Source organism: Embiotoca jacksoni, unplaced genomic scaffold (assembly GCF_022577435.1).
Source record: "Embiotoca jacksoni isolate LCO1_2020_lvr unplaced genomic scaffold, fEmbJac1.0.p SCAF_52, whole genome shotgun sequence".
Lineage (NCBI taxonomy): Eukaryota > Metazoa > Chordata > Actinopteri > Embiotocidae > Embiotoca > Embiotoca jacksoni.
Genome location: NW_027185406.1, coordinates 730786 through 752130, shown reverse-complemented (window position 1 = coordinate 752130; position 21345 = coordinate 730786). Strand labels below are relative to the sequence as shown.

General features: G+C 42.4%; 1 protein-coding gene across 12 annotated transcripts in view; it reads right to left on the bottom strand.

The window, feature by feature from the left end:
* Positions 1 to 21345, bottom strand: part of LOC138212129 (serine-aspartate repeat-containing protein I-like) — a 29291-nt gene that overhangs the window by 6497 nt on the left and 1449 nt on the right. The window contains exons 2-31 of one of the 12 annotated variants that reach the window (XM_069172383.1): positions 17747 to 17959; positions 15615 to 15665; positions 14337 to 14462; positions 14233 to 14259; positions 12993 to 13019; positions 10949 to 12673; positions 10610 to 10741; positions 9804 to 10040; positions 9655 to 9711; positions 8907 to 8945; positions 8608 to 8649; positions 8421 to 8489; positions 8259 to 8291; positions 8124 to 8165; positions 7921 to 7974; positions 6988 to 7035; positions 6605 to 6862; positions 5594 to 5641; positions 5464 to 5502; positions 5248 to 5280; positions 5037 to 5084; positions 4899 to 4949; positions 4284 to 4331; positions 4066 to 4113; positions 3915 to 3953; positions 3661 to 3762; positions 3532 to 3567; positions 3094 to 3129; positions 2967 to 2993; positions 45 to 92 (exon numbers count right to left, since the gene is read on the bottom strand). In XM_069172383.1, the coding sequence (XP_069028484.1) occupies positions 45 to 92; positions 2967 to 2993; positions 3094 to 3129; positions 3532 to 3567; positions 3661 to 3762; positions 3915 to 3953; positions 4066 to 4113; positions 4284 to 4331; positions 4899 to 4949; positions 5037 to 5084; positions 5248 to 5280; positions 5464 to 5502; positions 5594 to 5641; positions 6605 to 6862; positions 6988 to 7035; positions 7921 to 7974; positions 8124 to 8165; positions 8259 to 8291; positions 8421 to 8489; positions 8608 to 8649; positions 8907 to 8945; positions 9655 to 9711; positions 9804 to 10040; positions 10610 to 10741; positions 10949 to 12673; positions 12993 to 13019; positions 14233 to 14259; positions 14337 to 14462; positions 15615 to 15665; positions 17747 to 17959 (3783 nt within the window). Of the gene's footprint in view, positions 1 to 44; positions 93 to 2966; positions 2994 to 3093; positions 3130 to 3531; positions 3568 to 3660; positions 3763 to 3914; positions 3954 to 4065; positions 4114 to 4283; positions 4332 to 4898; positions 4952 to 5036; positions 5085 to 5247; positions 5281 to 5463; positions 5503 to 5593; positions 5642 to 6604; positions 6863 to 6987; positions 7036 to 7920; positions 7975 to 8123; positions 8166 to 8258; positions 8292 to 8420; positions 8490 to 8607; positions 8650 to 8906; positions 8946 to 9654; positions 9712 to 9803; positions 10041 to 10609; positions 10742 to 10948; positions 12674 to 12992; positions 13020 to 14232; positions 14260 to 14336; positions 14463 to 15614; positions 15666 to 17746; positions 17960 to 21345 lie in introns of all 12 variants that reach the window. The other 11 variants (XM_069172384.1, XM_069172385.1, XM_069172386.1 and 8 more) reach the window with 11 other exon arrangements.

Below are 21345 nucleotides of genomic sequence, written 5' to 3'. Positions count from 1 at the left end.
GACAATAAAATGTGAATGGCATGTTAAATTTCAGCATGTCTTACCTGATTTCTTCTTTTCTGTGATGTTTTCTTCAGTCTGGGGCTCTTTTGCTTTAAAAAAAATAAAATAACCAAATACAAATTGAGACGTGGGAGAGTAAGAAAACAGAGGATGAGTGTCTACATGCATGTGAGGAGGAAGAAGAGGACAGAGTGGGTTTCATTCAGCAAACACAGTGATTATTTATTATTCTGCTGTTTCATTCTCCCGTTAAAGACTAAATTCAAAGTCTGTTTTATCAGAAAGCAAAATACCAAATATCACCATGATATTCAAGATGTTTTTTGGACTTCTGTACTTTCCACCTGACATTTAGGAAAAAAAACTTATATTCAAATGTCATTTTTACGCAATGATAGCAAACTTGGTAAAAACTTCAATTTTCCACTAAGAAGCACGTAAATGAACATGAATGTTGTAAAGGAGCCGAGAGTTTAAATACAGCTGATGAACAGCACATATGTACATGATCACTGTCATTTTCTTCAGCTCATAGCACGCCACTAAATTTATTTTATAGACTAAAGTGCGTCTCGTAGAAAACGTATTAGTTGGCGAATTGTGCAACAGAAATTGGACAACGTTTTCTTAAACCTGCGGTGCGGAGCTTTTGTCTCCCCCTATCTGCCAGTTCGTGTAATTACAACAATGCTGTCGACGCAACTTTTACGCCGAAGGCTCCACCGAAGCCTCGAGGCTCTAAAAATGGTGGATAAACTGTAGATCAAGAAAATGAGTAAAAGCCCTGCGAAATGACTCGTTTTACTGTCAGAATTTGAACCGTCGAGTTAAAACTCAAATACAGAAGAATTTGAAACTGAAGGCTTGAACACAAGATGCATCTCGAGCAGGAACAAAAAAAAAAAGAAAAAGGGGGTCAGCATTATGGAACTAAAAGGTTTCAGCCTCCGTTTCCGGTGGGGCCACTAAGTGGGTGCACAGCTGAGGAGTGAAATCACAGAGTGGGAAGAGCTGCCAGCATCAAGTGAAGATTGACAAGGAAGCAGCAGTGTTCAAATCGGTGCTGCATTCATTTAAAATTGAATGATTTGTCATACTTTCTTTATTTAGTTGATTGATGAACTTTGTAGATTTAGTTTTAATTTGAGTTAGCAAGAAAAAGTGACTTTGGTTAAATAGAATGCAAATTCATACGTAAATGAGGAAATGTTTTTTTAATTAGTAATTTTGTACATTCTCTTCTTTTTTTTTTTTTAATCAACCTGATAAACTCTGCGACGAACTTTGAACTCGGCAGGTTGGATTAACATTTGAAAGAAAGCTGCAGTCCAGATTTACCGTCATTCAGGTTAGCATGACGCTGCAGAAGAAGTTTTGTCTGGAGATTGAGGGAAGTTTGAACGTGAAGTGCGTTCGTTTCTATCTATAAAGTCTCGTACTGCCGCTTTAAATACGTCAAAACAGACGTTTTATCCTCTTTGGTAAGAAAATACAAGAACATATTGTAATGATTTATATTTTCATTAATGTGAGAGGAATTCAAACAACATTTGTCAGACTTGTAAAGGGAATGTTTTAATGCCCTTCATTAAACTGTTTCTCTAGAAACTGTTCAATTTCTCTCACCGTTGTCTACAAAACTGTGGTCGACTTCACTGGGAATTTTACGATGACTAAAACACACCATACAAATTCTGGTTGGTAAAGTCTCGAGAAATAAAACTCCCATCATTAAATACGCTGTCCTGTTCTGCATTTTTATGTTTTAAGCAACTTAAAAAAAAAAATTTTTTTAAATCGCTGCAAGAAACCTCTAAACTTTACTTTTGGACCTCAGAAACAGGAGATGAAGAAAGTGTGGAGTCACTCGGAGTGATGGGGGGTGGCGGGGGGGGGAGGTGATAACCCACCGGGTGACTCAATAAGAACAGAACACTTATACCCTTTAATTTAATGTGTTTTGGTTTATGGATTTAATCAATCCGGCTAAGTATCATTGTTGTGTCACCGAAAAGGCTGTAATCCCCTCCTTCCCCCCCCCCTCCCTCCCCCCTCAATAAATTCAAGGCAGCTTAATCTCGTCCCGATCAGCTTTAAAGTCAAATCACTCACGATGTCATTACAGTGAGCGTCTCTTCGTATTGAATGGACCCGGCGGGGGGAACGGTGGGAAAATTAACTGAATACCTCTCAGGCTTTATTACGGGACGCTGTCGGTCCGTTCTCTATCAACAACAAGCGATACAGCATGAAAATGCAAACGGTTAGTAGCACCTTCGAATTTATTTACGTAGTCTTCAACGTGTTTAATCAGTTCAGTCAAATGGCGAGTAGTAAATAGTAAAAAAAAAAAAAATCTTATCTGGATCACAGAACGTATATAAAAGTGTTCGTAGCTTCTGAAAATTGAGGCCGATGCGTATTTAAGCTGCAATACCACCGAGTGCCACTAGAGGTTGGCGCCGAAAAGCCTCCATAGACCCCCATATTCAACTAGTCTCAGAAAATTGGTTTTGTTAGCTAAAGTCGCTCCTTCTTATTAGTTTTTTGGAGGTCCATCTGAAAATAATCATAAATAACCCCCCCACCCACCCCCCGCCCCCCAGCTCGTCCAAATATGGTCACTTCCTGCTCCAAACCGATCCGAACTAATAAGACGGCGACGGACAAACTCCGAACTCGAGGCTCCGTAACGGCCGTTCACGAACCGACGGCCGACGTCACTGCTGGTTGCCGCTTCGCCTTGAATGTGACCAAAAAAAAAATCTTATTTGGGCTGTCGGTCTGAACGTCGCCGAAATCTCAACCGGTCAACGGAAGCGATGAAACCTCTTGACTGAGTCCGAGTGAGATCAAAAAAAAAAATGTTAAAAAAAAAGATGGATGAATAAAACCGTCCACATTAGATTTTAAACGGGTGTTAAAAATCATCCCGGCAGATGGATATTAACTTTCATACTTACGTGCTTGCGGTGTTTTTTTCTCTTTATCTAAAAAATGTCAACGTGAGAAGAAGAGCTGATGAGTGTGAAATGTTCACAGCACATATTACTTTCTAACTCTTTTTTTTATATATATATATCTCCACACCTTTGACAGATTTCTTCCCGGCCTTCTCTGTTTTGCCTGTGAAGAGACGAGACAGCCTTTATTACATCCTGCCAAATAACTCCGCGTACATTAAATATTCTTGCGATATTATCCGCCCCTCTCGGCGCCAACGCGGCCCGGCGTGTCGCTGATTTTAGAACCCCAAATATGCGTAAAACGGCCCGTTTAGTCGCGTCTCTTTCCCGAGACGTGCGATTTCCTTCTGGAGGCGACGACGGTGGAGACGAAGCGGGTTTTACATGGACGTTTGCGTCTTTCTGAGAACTCCACCGCCGTGCCTTCTCGTTCTCTTTGACTGATGTCCATTTGACCCTCATTCTCAGAATTAAACTCGTTTCTCGTGCGGTATCTTTAAACCGCCAGTATCCAAAACCAAAACGCTCGAGCACACGTGCAAATATTAAAATATAAACGTACTTTTCTTCTCCGCCGATAATTTTGATCTCGTCTCGGCTGAAAATAAAATGTAAAAGTTAGGCGCTGCAGGGTTTCTAAATGCAGATGTCAGGTTAATGTGAGTCCGGCAAAGAGTAACGTGAAGCTGACCTGGTCCAGGTTTCTGCTGTCTGGCCGGAGAGGTTGCGTTTGCCCTCTTGGCATCTTCCAGCCTCGTTCTCAGTCTGACCGGCTGCACGCGTGGTCCCGGATCTGAATGTGTTCCAATGGAAAAATTAAGACTTAAACCGGCGTTTTAATCCAACTTTGGTTGAGCAATCTGCATGAAGAGAAAGATTTCGACCAAGTCCCGAGATTTGATTTCTCAGCGAACTCGTGCACGGTCGGCGTTTTTTTTTTTTTACCCGTCTTCGCCTTCACTTTGTTCCTGACAGGTGGCGCTTCTGAAAGGAATCCAAAAAAACACAATTAGTTTCCAATCATCTCTCGTGTCACTGACACCAACGGGTGATTGACTTTATGCAAATGAGCGAGCGTCGGCGTGCGTGTTGCTACCCGTCTTCTCGGAGGCCGATTTCCTCTTCGGTCGTGCGGCTGCAGGCTCTGACACAACGAGCAAAGAGTCCGTGATTAGTGGCCTGAGTGATTTGTTTGTCTTTCGTGAAAGATTAGCTTCTCCCACGCTCCAGAGAGGACTGCGTCGTTTGATTGGATTTCATTTTTTTTTTTTGTAGAGTTTACAAATTCGAACGCCCACGATAACGATGCCGTACCTTTCTTGGGAGCTGCGGCCGTTTTGTTTTTCTCTTTTACAGGCGGCTCTACACAAAACAAACACGGCAACCAAAAATGAAACCACTCGCACGCAATGTTCAACCAAACTTGTGCTGCGTTCAAATGCGCTCGTGTTCACCGCGTACGCGAGAAGAGTCCGCGTGAACGGCGCCCTCTTGTGGTGCTCACGACATCGGATCTCGACATTTTCGTGAAGCCTCGATTTTTCGAGTTGTGACGTGTCGGCTGACGTTGACAGAAAGGTCAGAGGTCGAGGGAGCTCGTGTTTGATTGGATGTTGAGCTAATGTATTTGAATTTTAGTCACGTAGGGTTTGTCTTCGTAACTTAGATAAAAGCCTGCGTCTGAGGAACATGTTCATCTTCCCAACGGCCTCGTGTTTTTCCTCCGTGCCTTTTCCATTTCCTGCACGCTCGCTAAATTGTTAGCCTCTGCGGCTACGTCCACGTTCCCGTTGCCTAGCAACGGTGTTTTCGCGACTTCAAAACCCGAACGCCCACGACTCCTCGCGTTTGTAACCACGAACTCACGAGTTCCATTTGAACATTATTCAACATTATTTGTCTTTTTTTCAACGTGTACATTTTCTTTACCTTTCTTGGTCGCTGCTGGAGTTTTGGTTTTCTCTTTTTTTGCAGCCGGCTCTGAAGCAACAAACACAATAAGAGCAGAATGCATTTAGATGTGTTTTAAATTCATCAGCGAATAAAAATGCAGAAGAGGCTGTTCACCTTTTTTTGCTGCGCCTGCTTTGGTTTTGTCTTTTGAAACGGCAGCTTCTACAATACAAACAAAGAAATGCGTTGAATTATGTTGTTTTAATATTAAAGAGTGTGAATCTGTCTGTGCTTTCACAATAAAAGGAAAGCTCAAATTGCCATAGCAACGCTCAAGCGTACGGTTGTGAAAACACCAAACGAACTGACTGTAAATATGAATTACCTTTCTTTGTTTTCTCTTTGGCCGCCGCCGGCTCTGAAGGGATAATTGCAATAAAATGGCCTTTCACAGTTAATTTTCTTTAATGAATGCGTTCATATAGCACATTGTGTCGTCGTACATCACTGTTATGTGCTGCTGCTGTTGGTCGTTAAAAGGGAAATATTACAATTAGCTGGCAAATGAGGCGTTTAGTGGATCCGGAGAAGCATACAGTACCTTTCTCTGACTCAGCAGCCTTCGGTTTCTTCTTTGCAGCTAAAGGTAGAGAAGATATTGGTTATTGTTTATGGCTCTAATTAAGAGAAGGAAAAAAAATCATGCATATGAGTTATTAAATGGTTTGTACCTTTCTTGCTGGAGGCAGCCTTCACTTCTTCCTCAACGGTCTCTGGTTCTTAAAGGACAAAGAGTTCAAAATATTTTGTAATATTTGTCTTGCAGAGCAGTATTTAATTCTTTGTAAATATTTACACTCTTAATTATTTAGTCATATTCAGTCGCTTAAATAAATGTATTTTCATAAAGTTTCCCAGGATTACGTTGGTAATATCATTTTTAAACCATTAACATTTTAGTAAAAAAACGTGAAAAACGCCTCATCAAGGATCACCAAAGTAAAACAAAAGCTGTTCTCGAACCACTTTGTAGTTCAAGCCTCAGGTTAAAATGACTGTAAGCGATACTAGCGTTGAGTTACAGAAGTCTCAACACAGTAAAGTAGAAGTTTTATTTTTTAAATTTCTGCCCGAACTTTTTTTTCTAACTTAACCAGACTGCTGTCGTCGGACTTTTCTGGATCCTGGCTGGACTCTTGAGGCTTCACTGGTGAGTTAGCTTCCGTAATCGTTTGTTTGTTCGGTGGTGGTTTGACAAAAACTGTTGACTGAACCTGCTGTGGCGATTATAGGCTGAAAAGGTTCATATTAAAGGAATCAAAACAATATTAGCTTTCCAAAGATATCTCACAGCTCAGGACGCTAAAAAAAATTTAAAAAAAATTCAAAGGAACATTTTCAAGATGACAATTTTAATTTACTTACTTACTTTACTTACTTATTTATTGTTTTTGTTTTTTATTTCATCCAAATGTTTAGTATACCGGAGAGAAATTTCATCAAAAGGCTGTTTAGAAAACAACAGTTTTTTTGTTAATTGGTCAAATTCAAAGTGTTTTTACGTGACTTTGATCTCTCAGGTGCATAAAAGTAATTTCTTTGACAGTTTATTCTTTATCCTGTTATTTGACATGAAAATATTCCAAATAAAAAACAGACCGCGGTATTGTGGCTTCAGAAAGTTTTCATCTGGTTTTAGTTCAATATTGATTTTTGGCACGGATAAGTTTTGAACCGCTCACCCTGAACTGGAGCTGCAGCTGGCTGAGCTTCAACAGCTGGCTGAGCTTCAACAGCTGGAGTGGGGCCCTCGGGCTGAACGGGAGCCTCTTGTTCGGGGGCCTCCGGCTGCACCGGAGGAGCCGGCACCGGCGGCGGATACGGTTGATAGTGCGCGTAGAGCGGCTGCATCGGCAGGGGGGGAGGTTGTTGGTAAAGAGGCTGCGGCGGTGGCGCTCCGGGATGGACGGGGTGGGCGGTCAGAACGGGAGCAGACGGAGCTGAGGAGAAGAAAGCCATGGGGTTTTTTTGTTGTTGTTTTTTTTAATCTTTCAGCAAAAGAAAAAATAAAGTCTGATCGCACTGTTGGAAAAACATATAGCTGATAAGAAAACAGGGTAAATACCCGGCATGGTGGGAGGAGGGTACGGATTGTCCGTGACTACGTGATGAACTGAAAGATATAAAATTGGCATTTAATAGAGATTAGCATATCTGAAGCAGACAATGAGTATTTCAGTTCCAACTCCAAGTCAAATGTCAAATTCCCTGACTATTCGCTGACTTAAAAGGTTGAAATTTCATGACATATAATGAACAGAAAAACATGCTGCCTTTGTGCTGACCGGACAAAAAATAGACACATTTCAGTTGCCACATGCCCTTCTGTTTGTGCCGTTGTTGAAAGAAATGAAATACATTTTGAAATCTTTGACTGTATATAAAAGTGTTCGTAGCTTCAGGGTCTGAAAAACGAGGTCGATGCGGAAGTGCCTTCAGCTGCAATACCACCGAGTGCCACCAGAGGCTCCATAGACTCCCATTCAACGAGCCTCATCAAATTCTCGTTATCTCGGTGGTGTTAGCTAAAGTCGCTCCTTCTTATTCGTTTTCCAGTGGTCCGTTTGAAAATAATCCCGTCATTAATTAGAAAATAGCCCTTAAAAAAACTGTGTTTTTGGGGGTGTGTGTCTGTTTGATTGACAGGCCTGTGGTGCAGTCAGGTTACAGCTATCGGTGGGCGGGACGTAGCATTCTCGGGTTTCCCAACCAGATCGAGTCAGATCCACCGCCCGCCAAAATATGATCGCTCAGAACTTGGACCACTAACACTACCAAACATGCCCACTGGTAATAACTGGCTAACTAACCTCATAACTACTTACATGGAAAGTAAGAAATGATAAATGGCAACTAAAATTTAAACATGCAAACAAAATTCCCCGATATTCAATGACTCGGCCTAAAAAAATGAGCAAATTCCCTGTCTGGAAAAAGAGTTTTTAAAATTCTCTGAAATTCCCTGACCCGTAGGAACCCTGAATATTTTGTTACTCACCGTACCAGCCAGGTGGGGACGGGCAGTAGACTGGTGCCGGTCTGCAGGGCCCAACTGCAATGAAACCAAAAAACGTTAGTGTTTATTTGCGTACGTTTCGTGTAAGCATGTTGGCGTACAAACTAAATTCGGCGTATTTTAACGTTTTTTTCTGATCAACTTTGATTATAAAAGCGCTTCAAAGTTTCTAAAGGTTTTTCTACCTTCTTGCTCAGATTCTACGACCTGTTCTTGTTTTTTGGTCTCTGTAAAATAAAGAAAAAACAATCGGACTCTAGCTGCAGATTTATAATTTCCATTATGACGCAATAATGGCGAGTTATTAGCGGCAGACTTACCTGTTTTAATCTTGGTCTTTTCCTCTCTCTTGGCTTTTTTGGGGAATTTAAACACAGATACCATCAATTTAAATTCATGATGAAGTTGTGAAAAAGGTGCACCGCTCACGACACACTTTTTCAAACTCAGGACCGTTAACTGCCTGAAATAAATCTCGGTACCTCTGAGAGTGGCGGGAATTCTCCTGATCTTCCGGAATTTCGGCTCCAGAATCGCAATTCTGGGAAGAGCTGAATAAAAACGCATCAACGTTAGCTGTTGTTTATGACGTCACAATGAAGACAAACGATCATGAAACACGTATCGTTTGCGAGACGGAGGTGATATGAAGACGGTAATCAACGTTACCTTTCCTTTTGGACTTGTCGTCTGTTTTTACAGGTTCCCTCTCTTGGAATAGAAAATAGTAACAATGAACACAAAGGAATACGAAACAAATGAAAGTAAATTGACTTGGCCGTGCATCACAACGTGTGAATAAAGTTACTACTACTTATATACGTACAAATTCACCCCCCCAATCCAGCCTTCAGTCCAACACATCTACTTCTTTAACTAAGAAATATATTTTTTTATTCTGAGTTCTTTCTGGTGGCATTAATGGGGGATCCCAATTTATTTATTTAAATTTTTTTTTTAATCGTTACCTTTTTTCCGTCTCACAGCGGACACCCTCCTGGGAGCAACTAAAAAAAAACCACACACAAACGTCAGATCAAAGACGTACAGCAGCTACAAAATGGAGGCTGAAACTCCGACACACACTTGTGGCGGTGACGTAATTCCACGACATACGAATCTTCATCTATTATATTATATTGACGTTTATATTCCAGCTTTAGCAGCGAGTTTTAAACGCAATTTAATCGAACTCTCTGGATACGATATGATTGGACACCGGTAAATGCAATCGTAGTCTGTATAGAAAAATGGACGTAACTTCCGGGTCTGAAAAAAATGAGGCCGATGTGCCTTAAACCGCAATACCACCGAGCGCCACTAGAGGTCGGCTACAAAAAGCCTCCGGCTCCGTAGACTCCCATTCAACTTCTCTCTTAATGAAATACGAAGTCAATAAAAACGAGTTTTTCCGGCGATCCATCTGAAAACAATCCCGTTGTGAATTTGGATTTTAGGCCTTAAAAAAAGCGGTATGTTTGTCGGGTGGGAGGGGGGCGTGTCTGTTGGAGGTGGGCGGGGCGTAGTGGCCTCAGGTTCGTCCAAATATGGTCAATACGCACGTATCGAGGGGCTGCTTAGATACCGCTGCTCCACGCGCGCGTCAGTACACCGAACATACGTACCGCTCATCGGTTGCTGGTCGTAAACCTAAAAGTAAAAAATAGAAACGCAACAATAACGTCCGTTACGTGACATTACAAGCGGGGCACAAACCTTTAGCGTCCGCGGGCTTGGCGTCTTTGGTCTTCGCCGAGTGCATGCAGGGACACACTGAAATCATAAAAAGCGTAACGTTGAAGCGACGCTTACAAAAACAATGAGCACGTCAGCGAGCGTTCGATGCCGTCGTCCCGGCGCTGCACCTGCGGGTTCGGTCGCCGGCGCTCCCTCCTCCGGCTCGTCCACAGGTTTCATCACGTCCGCCGTCGCCTTCCGCTCGTCGCCGTCGTCCCCCTCTTCGTCGAACTCCTCTTGCTCGTCTTCGGGTTCGTCCACGGAGAGCCGAGGCTCGGCCGATCGCGCTCCGCCTCCTCCTCCTCCTCCTCCCCCGTCGTCGTCGTCGTCGTCGTCGTCCTCCGCGTCGGCGGGCCGGACGGCGTCTGGAGGCGAAAGAGGCGAACCGTCTTGATTCGGTGTCCGGACGGCGACGGGTCAACGGAGCTCGTCGAGCTGCGCCGCTTTGACCCCCTAAAATCCAAACCGTTCATCCCTCCGGTCTGACTTCGCGTTTGAAGAAAAAACAAAAATTCCCCTCAAAGATATCGCTCTCGCTACACTGGGCATCGGTGTGAGGTCACGGTGACCTTTGACCTTTGACCTTTTAAACTCTGGTTTACGTCCGGCTTCCCTTCGGGTTTGTTCTGCTCGTTCTCTGTGAGCTTCACTGAGCTCCGTGCCACGGCTGAAATATCACGCGCTAATTCCCATTAGCGACTTCATTAAACATCGTTTGGCTTTCGTAAACACTCTTAAGCTGCTTTGACATCGGAGCGTAGTCTGTCATGACATCATCGGTGTCTCTGTACTCGTCATAAAAACAATAACAATTCATCCGCAGTGTTGATTTGAGCTCAAAAGAAAAACCTACAAAAGTGTGTAACTCGGCTCACGTTGAAGAATGACTCGGCAGTTTTAACAGCGTGGAAACGACGACTGTGCGTTTACCCACCGGTTTGTTCTGCCTCCTCGGCCTCCTCTTCGTCACCGGCCTCTGAGCTGAGCTCGTCTCCCTCCTCTTCGTCGTCGTCTGCCTTGGTCTTTGTCGCCTCCCGCTGGACAGCGAGCGCCTCTGCAGCGAGAGCTTCGAACACAGACACACATTTATTCTCATTATTTGCTGATGTGAAGTTGATTTAAAATTGACACTCTCAACTGATGACATCATCTTTGGGTCGGACGCCTGCCGGCCAATCAGAATCGAGGTCCTCTCTGCGGCTGCTTTGATTCGACTTTGAAAATGAAATGGGGAAAAAAAAAAAAAAAAAAAAAAGATGCCCCGCTTCGGTACCTGCCAGCAAGATGTCATCAGCGTCGTCACCATCTTCATCCTCATCATCTTCCTCATCTTCATCCTCGTCTTCCTCGCTCGCTAAGGACTCCGATGTGACTTCGTCCTTGAGTTCATCTTCATCTTTACCGGCGTCGGCAAATGTTTCTTTTTCCTCTTCCTCATCGAAGGCAAACTCAAATGAGCTCGTGTCAACATCTTCATCATCATCATCATCATCGTCATCGTCATCATCATCAGTCGTGTCGTAGGAGATGTCATCGCTTAAGATGTTCTCGTCATCTATTTTCAGAGCAACATCGTCATCATCTTCATCGCCCAGGACTCCGCTGTCTGTGCTCGCATAGGGAGGAACGTCGTCCTCTTCCTCTTTGTCATCGTCATCTTCGATGACATCATCGGGTACCTCGTCCTCGGCTTCCTTGAGGTCAACGGGGACGCCCTCGTCAAGGTCGCCGTCAAAGTCGTCGTCTTTAAGATCTTGGTCCTCATCATCTTCCTCATCATCTTCATCGTCCGCAAAGTGTTCAGAGGACCCAACAGAGATGGCCTCGTCTGATTGGTCCAGATCGTCATCATCATCATCATCGTCATCCTCGGCAGCTTTTATTTCTTCCTCCAGGTCTTCGTCGTCTTCGACAGCAGGTAGAAGAGAAAGGTCTTCCTCCTCTGCTGGTTTATCATCATCATCTTCCTCATCCTCAATAGCAGCTGCGATAGGAGGAAGATCAAGATCCAAGTCATCGTCGAGGTCTTCCGCCATGACATCATCGCTGTCCGATGTCGCAACACCCTCAGCCAATCTGTCATCTTCATCATCTTCATCGTCGTCGTCCTCCTCCTCCTCCTCGCTGGAGAGAAGTGCTGATTCTGCGACATCCGAGGAGTCAGTGAACGCATCGTCACTGCTTTCATCTTCGTCGCCTTCATCTTTGTCATGGTCTTCATCACGCAGAGGCCCGTCTTCATCGCTGTCGTCGAGGGCGACGGGCGCGTCAGATTCAGAGTCGGGAGACACGGCCGACTCTTCATCCTCAGAGGTGGAGATAGGTTCAGGAGAAACTTCTTCATCCTCATCATCCTCATCCTCATCCTCAGCATCAGCAGCCACAGGTTCCTCAGCAGGCTCTTCATCATCATCTTCATCAGGAGCATCTGCCTTCTCTTCCTCCTCCTCTTCATCATCGTCATCATCTTCTTTGTCCACCTCTACCTCTGCTGCCTCCTCCTTCAGTTCGTCATCATCATCATCATCAATATCTGGTGCAGCTGATATTGTTTCTTCCTCATCTTCCTCGTCTTCGTCTTGCGTTGCCTCAGCAGCTGCTTCAACTCCCTCTTCCTCCTCCTCCTCCTCTTCATCCTCAACTCCTGCTGCCTCCTCCTCCTCTTCTTCTTCCTCCTCCTCTTCATCCCCCTCTTCCTCAACTCCTACTGCCTCCTCCTCTTCCTCCTCCTCCTCCTCTCCCTCCTCATACTCTTCCTCCTCCTCCTCATACTCTTCCTCGTCATAATACTCTGCGTACTCCTCCTCATACTCCTCTTCTTCCTCCTCCTCCTCTGGTTGTTCTTCCTCTTCTGCGTACGCCTCCTCCTCCTCCTCCTCCTCTTCCTCCTTCTCCTCCTCAGCGGCCTCCACTTCATCTCCCTCTTCTCCCTCCTCCTCCTCCTCCTCCTCCACAACTTCAGCCACCGGTGCTTTCAGCGTTGCTTGCATCCCTATAACTGCAACAAACACACCGTGCTTGCTTTAATTAATTAATTAATTAATTAATTAATTTAATTTTTGCAGCATTTCTATTCTTTAAAAGAGGAAATTGAAATTAAAACATGGCCGCCCTCTCTCTTGGAATAATCTTTAATCAAAACTGAAACAGCAGAACGGTTACTGTTAATGACTGAACATAACTGATGGAGACTACATTTCTTATTAAAACACATTGAGGTCCTGGAGTACAAATAATAATGAAAAATAATAAACAATAATCACAGATAAAATAAGAAAGAATTATCCGGTAGAAGAAAGTAAACGAGAGGCACCGACCTTGACTTCGTGATGGTAGAAATTCCCCTGGAGCATGGAAAGACGAACAAATGATCAAGATAACAACAACAACAACAACAACAACAACAAATAGAGTTTCAACTGGAGGAAGCGTGCTTCGATTTGGACACACACACATTCACACACCGTTGTAGTAGAAGTGTAAAAGCTCGGTGGCCGCGGTTAGAACAGGAAGTTAGTTTGAACAACACACAACCTGCTGCTAATAATAATAATGAGAAATACCACACCGGTTTTACTGCCTCCCGTTAGTCTGATGTCAGTCTGTCGTTATCTGTTGGATTAATGTTCCCAATCCCAGAAATGAAGTAATCGAATACCTTTGGCTTTCTTACGCTTCACCTCCACTTCCTCCTCCTCCTCCTCCTCCTGCTGCTCTTCCAACCATCGTAACTCTTTGAGACGGTTCATAGATGAAGTCAGCTTGAATTTGCCACCACGATAATCAAGTCTATCAACTGACATGTTGTCACCTGGATTCATTTCAGTCTAATAAAGTCCATTTTAACCCTCCTGTTGTCCTCGGGTCAAAATGACCCGCAGCTGTGTTCAACCAAGTTCTATTTTATTTCTATATTTTTATATTTTTTTGGGGGATCATTGGTGATCATTCTTTAAAGAAACCCTCACAGCCTCCTCGTCACCAATGATCCCAAAAAATATGAAAATGAAATAGAACTTGGTTGAACACAGCCGCGGGTCATTTTGACCCGAGGACAACACGAGGGTTAAAAATACAAAAAAATCACAATGGCATCGTTATCCAGTCGCTCCAGGATTTTGTGATTGTTGCGATCAAAAATATTTGATTTTTAGGCGAATAAAAATCGGACAAATGCTCCCGCAAATATTGCGGAGTTTGCGAATTTTGCGTTAATTATTGGGATCGCAGGATTTCCTGGAGGGACTGATTATCCATCTTATGCATTTTTAACTACTGATTAATGTTCACTATCAGACTTCGGCCTCATAAAGTCATCTCAAAAGAAATTGCAGTACGTGTGCCGTTCACTGTAAATTTAGATTTTTCATGCACAGACAGCCGAAATGACTTCTTCTCAAATACAGTATAAAAACAAAGAAAGAAACAACGTAAAAAAAAAAAAACAGCACACGTAATGCAGCGCGGCGTGAACAAGAAGTTCACGAAGCAGACGGCGAGGCTTTTTTTTTTCGTTTCTCATTCTGCAGCCGGAAACGGGAAGTCGAGAGTACGAACCTTTTTTCCTCACTGCGTATAGATTTCCTAGAGAAGAGGACAGAAGAAGTGAGCGAAGAGCTTCGAGTTTTACGAAATGCTCAGCGTTCTCGGACCGAGCGTACCTTCGTCTTCCTCGGGAGCGATCAGACTGGCAGTGAATTTGAATATCAGACCGATCACGTTCGTCGATTCCTCCACGGCATCGTTCACCGCCTTCATGGGGTCGGCGCCGATCTTGGCGAGGCCTCCTGGCGGAGCGCGAGCACAAACACACCATGTGGTTTACGGTCTCTCTTTGGTCAGTGTGACCGAAGTCGTTTTCCTGTTTGTTTTTGTTTGTTTTTTCTTGACCACAGCCAAACAAATCCAATTTCAGTACTTTTTACATTTCCTCGAAGCTCTCATTCATCTCGACCGAGGAAATGTCAGAAAACGTGGACTCTGTAGCAAGGGGTTAAACTGGGATGGGACTACATCTCAAAATCTGTATTTCAAGTATTGATTACAGGACCAAGAGTAACCCACCTTCCAGTTTAACCACCAAACATGGCCTTCAATAGAGCATATTGCTGTGCAAAAAGGATTTTACTTTTTTTTCATCAAGTTATCATTTGTGCGTTTAATCAAATTTTTTCCTTTTAAAGTTCAATCGGATTTTTGCTTTCAAATAGAATCTCAAAATTTATACGTAAATGTTAACGTTACGCTAACATTAAAACCAATATTCAATCAGAGACGGTGCAGGGAGCTTTCTAAGAGACGACCTGTCCTTTAATGTGCACTTGTTTGCAAGACAGAAAACATAAAATTAATTTTGAATTTTACCTGCACACAAATGAGTTTTGCTTAAATCCTGAAATGCAACCAGATCCACACCAAATACGAGCAAAAATATTCTTTGGGAAATATAAGAAGCGCAGAAATGCAGCAAAACAAATACAGCAAGCTGCATTTTAAGTACCGAGACAGAAGAGCTCGATTCATCTCAGCTTGTAGATCGAATATCTGAAAACACTGACGTTTGCCGTGAATCAAATCAAGCTCATCTGAAGTTCAAATATTCAAAAAATACTCTTGTTGGTTGTTTTGTTTTTTGCAATATTTGAACCCGTTTTTTTGACACAGAAATATGCAGACAATAAATAGGAAAAAAAAAAAGAAGGTAAACATAATATAACACACATCTACTCTTCATAACACGACTCTACATCCAAACACCTTTAATCGTATCGATATCAAGCATGACGATGGTACCAAACAGAAAGCAGCTCCACAGGACTTTGCAACATTGATGGCCGATATTAGCAGTCAATGTTACGTAATTAGTAGTTTGTTTTTTATAAGCGTCTTTAGGGAAAAGCTTCTGGTCTGAGGGGTTAGTAGCAGATAAGGTGCCTTGCCTCTACGCCCTGATTCCTTTAAAACCTTCCTGATGGCAGGAGGTGGGCGACCTGGTTGGATGAGAAACACAGTGGTAGAAAGGAAAGGAAAGGAAAGGAAAGGAAAGGAAAGGAAAGGAAAGGAAAGGAAAGGAGGTGTAAAATGAGGTATTTCTGTGCTGTCACGGCATGATGACGGTGAGAGTTTTAGACCTGCGACATGTATTTTAATTATTACTGTGACAGAATGAGCCGAAGAGAAGTTTGTTTTCAAATCAATGAACACATTGATTCGTCCTCGGTTTCAGGATGAAACTGTAAACATATGGAAGATATGAAATTAGCGATATCGCTGTTCAGGTGGAAATGTTGCAACCCGTTATCAAGGCAAAAGCGTGAAATAGACATGCCCAGCCACCGCGGCAAAAATGTGAAATAGTCACGCGTTGTAAGCGTGAAATTTACGACTACGTAATTGTCATGTGATGCGGGAATCATGTGACCAAGATCACTAAACCCACCCATTTGCTTATTTGTAAAAAGTTTAATTTTCCTGTAAATCAGGCAGGAGGTTTAATTTTTCTTTCCCTACAGTAATGCGTGTAACTTTCACGCCTTGACAGCACCAAGCGTAGCTATCTCACGTTTTTGATGTGGTGGACGTGCGTGTTTATTTCACGCTTTGCAGTGATACCGGGCTGAATGCGCGGCGTTTCAGTTTCTTGGGTGGTTTTCTATCAGTTTAAGATGAGAATGATATGAGATTGTAGCAAATGAAAGCGTAATGAAGTAAGATGTTTATGACGGGGTTAGAAAATCGAGTAGAGCCGTACACAACAGAAATTAATTTTAAAAAAATAAGTTTTCAAGCATTGCTTTTTAACATAACGAGGAGGAATTGAACCAATGCTTGCAACTCAGTGATGTTACGATTACAAACGAAGAAGTCAAATTAGTAGGTTTTACACCAGACCATGAGAGTCTGCTATCATCTATAACACAATGTGCTGTAAAAAGACATGAAAATATAATATGACAGTAAAATGAAGAGAAAGAAAGATGAAAAAAAAAATCCCAACATCTGTGATAAAACAAACAGACTCAAAAGGAAACAGAGGGAAGAAGAGGAAACGTTTCAGCCCACAGTATCTGTTCAGCCAACCCCGTCTCAGTGCAGCAGTAATGAACTGTTTGCAGGGGGTAATGAAGTCAGATTGCTGATCTGCATGGTCAAATAGCAAACTCATTTATCCAAAGCAAATTGTACTAAACTCATTTTTGGTTTGCACAAGTGCTTCATTAACATTTTGACTAGATGTAGTCCTTTTTATCCCAAACTAATTCTATGCAAGTGAACGTGAGATTTCTGCCTGCGATGAAGACATGTTTACTTTTATCTTGAGGCCGTCTTTAACATGGATGTTGCGCCACTTAGCACAAGTAACTGGAAGCACCTGCAAAGTCATCATTTTCGACACATGGCTTTAGATTACAGAAACATTTTGTCAGTCATCAATTTCTGTTTCTGTTAGATAAAAAAATTCTTCAACTATTTCAAAAAGGGTTATCTTTTAGTCATAATTAATAATAGCTGAAACAAAATTCTGGATTTACATACACAACTGGAAATAGTGGAAAGGAGTACTGTGAGGTTAAAAGAAAAAAAAAGTATAATTAAAACAAACAATGTGCACTTTTATGGAGGGGGTGGGAGGGTAAAAATACATCTCTCAAAAAGTATAGCCCTGTTTTCCACCTTTGTGATGATGCATTTCTCATAAAGTGATTTTTTTTTCTCATAACTCTTTATTTTATTTAACACATTTTAGTTTATGTAACAAAATAAGAATTTGAAAATGTAGAAAAACAAGACTTAACCAAAAAGCAGTGGAGAGCTTTAAAAAAAATAAAATAAAAAAGACAGCCTGCATTGAGAAAAATTTAGCATAATACTTTGATAAATTGACATATTATAACTATTATACTCATTTGGCACCCAGGACTCAAAATAATTCCCAGATCAGGCTTGAATCAGTCCAATGAGCCGTTATTGCCCCAAAGTTGCCCAAAAGTTGCTAAGAAATCCTCAATATTCTCAATAGAAATGACGGCTGACGGCTTCGTAAAAAAAAATAATTTTAAAAGTACTTTACCTGAAACGGTCTTGTAGTCCATCAGATCGAACATGATGACGAAGACACAAGACCACGTGATGATGAGAGCCAGAACCAAGATCCAAGCCAGCGGGGAGCTGAAGGTCGAGTGGAGGTCATCGGAAAAAGTTTTCTTGGACGAGCGAGCGGACGGCGACCCAGCGTCTCCGCTTTTACCGTCGATGACCAAGGTGGTGGTGGTCGATGACCGCGCTGAGGGACGAGATGTGACAAACTAGGATCAGATCAAATCTGGACATCTCTTTTTACATTTTAAACCCAGTAATGGATAACAATGGGTAGAAAAACAGAGCTAAAACTACTTCAGTCAAAAACAAAAAAGGCCCTTCAATAAATACTACGATTCCAGGAAGATTATAATGTCTCGTTTTAGAAAGTGGTTGATTCAACTTTAACGGTAACTTTCGTGGCGTAATATTTCGTCAGCCACATTTATATCAACAAGGACGGGCTAAACAGTAGAAACGTGTCTCTAATGCAACAAAATTCAACAGCACAATAAACTAAAACCACCAAGTTAAACCACGCTGGCAAATAGCTCCAAATTGTGTTTCCCTGAATGATTCCGCTATCGAAACGAAGCTTTTGTGTAGTTGAGGACACAAATCTGTAAAAAAAAAAAAAAAAAGTTGTATTCCCTGTTGTGATGGGATCACAAACAATCAGAAAAAACACATTCATAAAATGTTTTTTTACCAGCTCCTCTCCAGCGTTCTGTAAGGATCCAATTTTTGGGGCATCAAATTCCCTTCAAGGGGGTGATTTCAATAAGTCACTCATCTGTTAGTATGCAAAGATGCTTTAGAAAAAAATGCTGACGTCAACATATCGTCGGTTGAGTATTTTCTGGTATCTTTGACTCCTTGTTTGTTTCTTTTTAGACCTGCTTCTTTGCCAAATCATTGCAACGTCTGGTATGTTTTTTGTTTTTTTTCCCCTTTTAGCTACGACGTGCACTTCAGCGTCAGGGCACCGCACGGGACATAACTTTTTAAGGTAACGCGTCTTGCCTGAATCTTTGTCCAGCACCATTTATAGCCAGAAGGGTCAAAACAAATACGTTTCCATTTTTTGCTTGCTTCCCACCGACCTCAGTCCTGCGTGGTCTTGTTATTAAAGCTTTCTTAATCGGAAACGCACGCAATGCAGTAAAACACAGCAGCGCGTCATTTTTGTTCTGACCCGCTTCCGTAAAGACGCAACGTAACGTCTTTGTTTTGCCTCGTGTAAACGGTTCAGCCGTCGACGTCACTGACTGTGTTGTCAGGAGAGCTTCCGACCACCTGTCGGCTCTCTTCGGCTCGCTGTCGGCAGCTTCTGCAGGTTTCTCTGTTACTGCTGACTCGGACGGCTTAGCAGCACTCGTCTGAACACACACACACACACACACACACACACACACACACACACACACACACACACACACACCTCCCTCCGTCGAACCTCTTTACTGTGATTCCAACAGGTCTGTTCAAAATGCGAGTGACTTGCACGTGAGGCCTTTTCCAGTGGGACCGGTTGCGACGGCGCTGTGATTAAATTCAGTGTAAAAATGCCAGCGCATCCCGAGTAGCCTTCTCAAAGCGCAGCTGTTGCTCCTCTGCTGAACTTGAAGCAGAAGCAAAATCATTTCTGTCTTGGGAAAACAACACAAAGAAAAGCACGGTCTTTACGACATAAATGTTCGAGTAATTTATCGATTCATTTTGTTATTGTGTCGTGCGCAGATATTGTGGCCGGGCCGAGCAGGCTGACAAGATTTAACAGAAGAGTAGCCATATTGATTTCAAATATTACTAAAAGAAACCGTCATTTACATTTTTTTTGTTTCCTAAACGTTAGACACAAAGGAAGCCGACCTATAACAAAACTAAAACAACCGTACATTCTGTCGTCATCATAGCACCAAATCATTTTACTTCGTAACACAACTTAAGGAACGGTTTTAAGTCATAAGGTTTTTCCAAAGTCACCTGTCGCTGGTTCTGATCAGTATAATTCAGTTTTATTAATATGGAAGCAAATTACAACACATTATTATTTGACCACGTTTGACCTCCTTACAACATTATACAGGGGAACCCAACAATTCAACAATTGCCACATGAGCAACAGCTGAGAGGGAAAAAAAACCTCCCTTTTTAACAGGAATAACCCTCCAACAGTGAGGGAGGGAAAAACCCTTTTTAACAAGAAGGAAAGCCTCTGACAATAGGAAGGAAAACTCCCTTTTGACAGGAAGAAATCTTCAACAGAGGGAAGTGAAAACTCTCCTTAAACAGGAAGAAAACCTTCAAACAGTGGGAAAAACTCCCGCTGATAATTAGTTTATGTTTAGGTCTTACTGCAGCTTTTCTTTTGATTCATTCAGTGTGAAACATATCCGTAATAATATCTTCATCTGGTACTTCTGTCAGGTCATATTTGTTTTTATCTTCCTGGTTTTGTCGTGTTTTGAAGCACAGCAGCAAACCACGAAAACATTGGCACAACATGTGTTCCCTGTTGACCCCTTTGACCAACAAGAAAAAAAAAAACACCCGAGTAAACCAAAACATATCTGAATTAAATTGTCATGACATTTTTCTCTACATATTCATGGCGTCTAGTTTCCATCGCTGTGAGCTCTTCTTCTGAGGAAAACCTTCAATTCAGATGTCAGGGTGACGCTCGAGATTATCTGGGAGGGGGGAGGAGGGAGAGGGGGGAGGGGGGGGACGACCTTCATGGACATCATCACTGGAAATTTAAGCATGATTAACTCTCACTCGCCACTTGGAGACCTCTGTTGACCACCACTTCCCTAAACCCAACTCTAAATGGAGCGATCGTCCATCCGCACACGATTCCTCCTTTTATGGCTGAACCCGTCACTTGCCGTTGCTCCTCGCCGGGTATCCATGACGACCGGTCAGGTCGCCTATTGGGTCAGAATACGATGGGGAAAGTGAAGTCACAACATTTCCTTTAATGAGCACTCGGGGCTTGAACCTTTTTCGTGATCTGGACGGTTGGTTTCCTCGTCTCTAACTCGTACGAGTGGAGCGTCTGCTGTAACGTTTGGTGTTGACACTGCAGACTGAAGATTTATACAAGTTTAAGATTTAATAATCGGGATGAGGAAAATGTCCCCTTTTTTTTTTTCCCGTTTTACAGTCCTTCAGTCTTCTCTCTGCTCTCACAGCCATCAGTTGACCTCCACAAGTCTGGTTCATTTCCATTCGAAAACGCTTTGTAAACACTTCTATAATCACTTGACTTTTATTCACCCAGGTCTCATAACTCCCACAATAACTCTTAAAGACAATTGCTGCCAAAAAAAAAACTACAGAAGAAACTACGTGTTTATATTATATTTCCGGAGAAAAATTAAGCAACAAGATCATCATCCAAAACACTTCCCTGTTCAGATATCTCTTGCATCAGGTGTCTTCCTTTAAACATCTAATTTTATGATGTTAACTTCCTTACCTCATTGGTATCCATTTTTACATGTTTTAAGTGCATTTTAATTTCAAGTTAATTTTTAATTAATAGGAAAAATTTGATCTTTAACAGGATGCCAACAAGGCGACTCC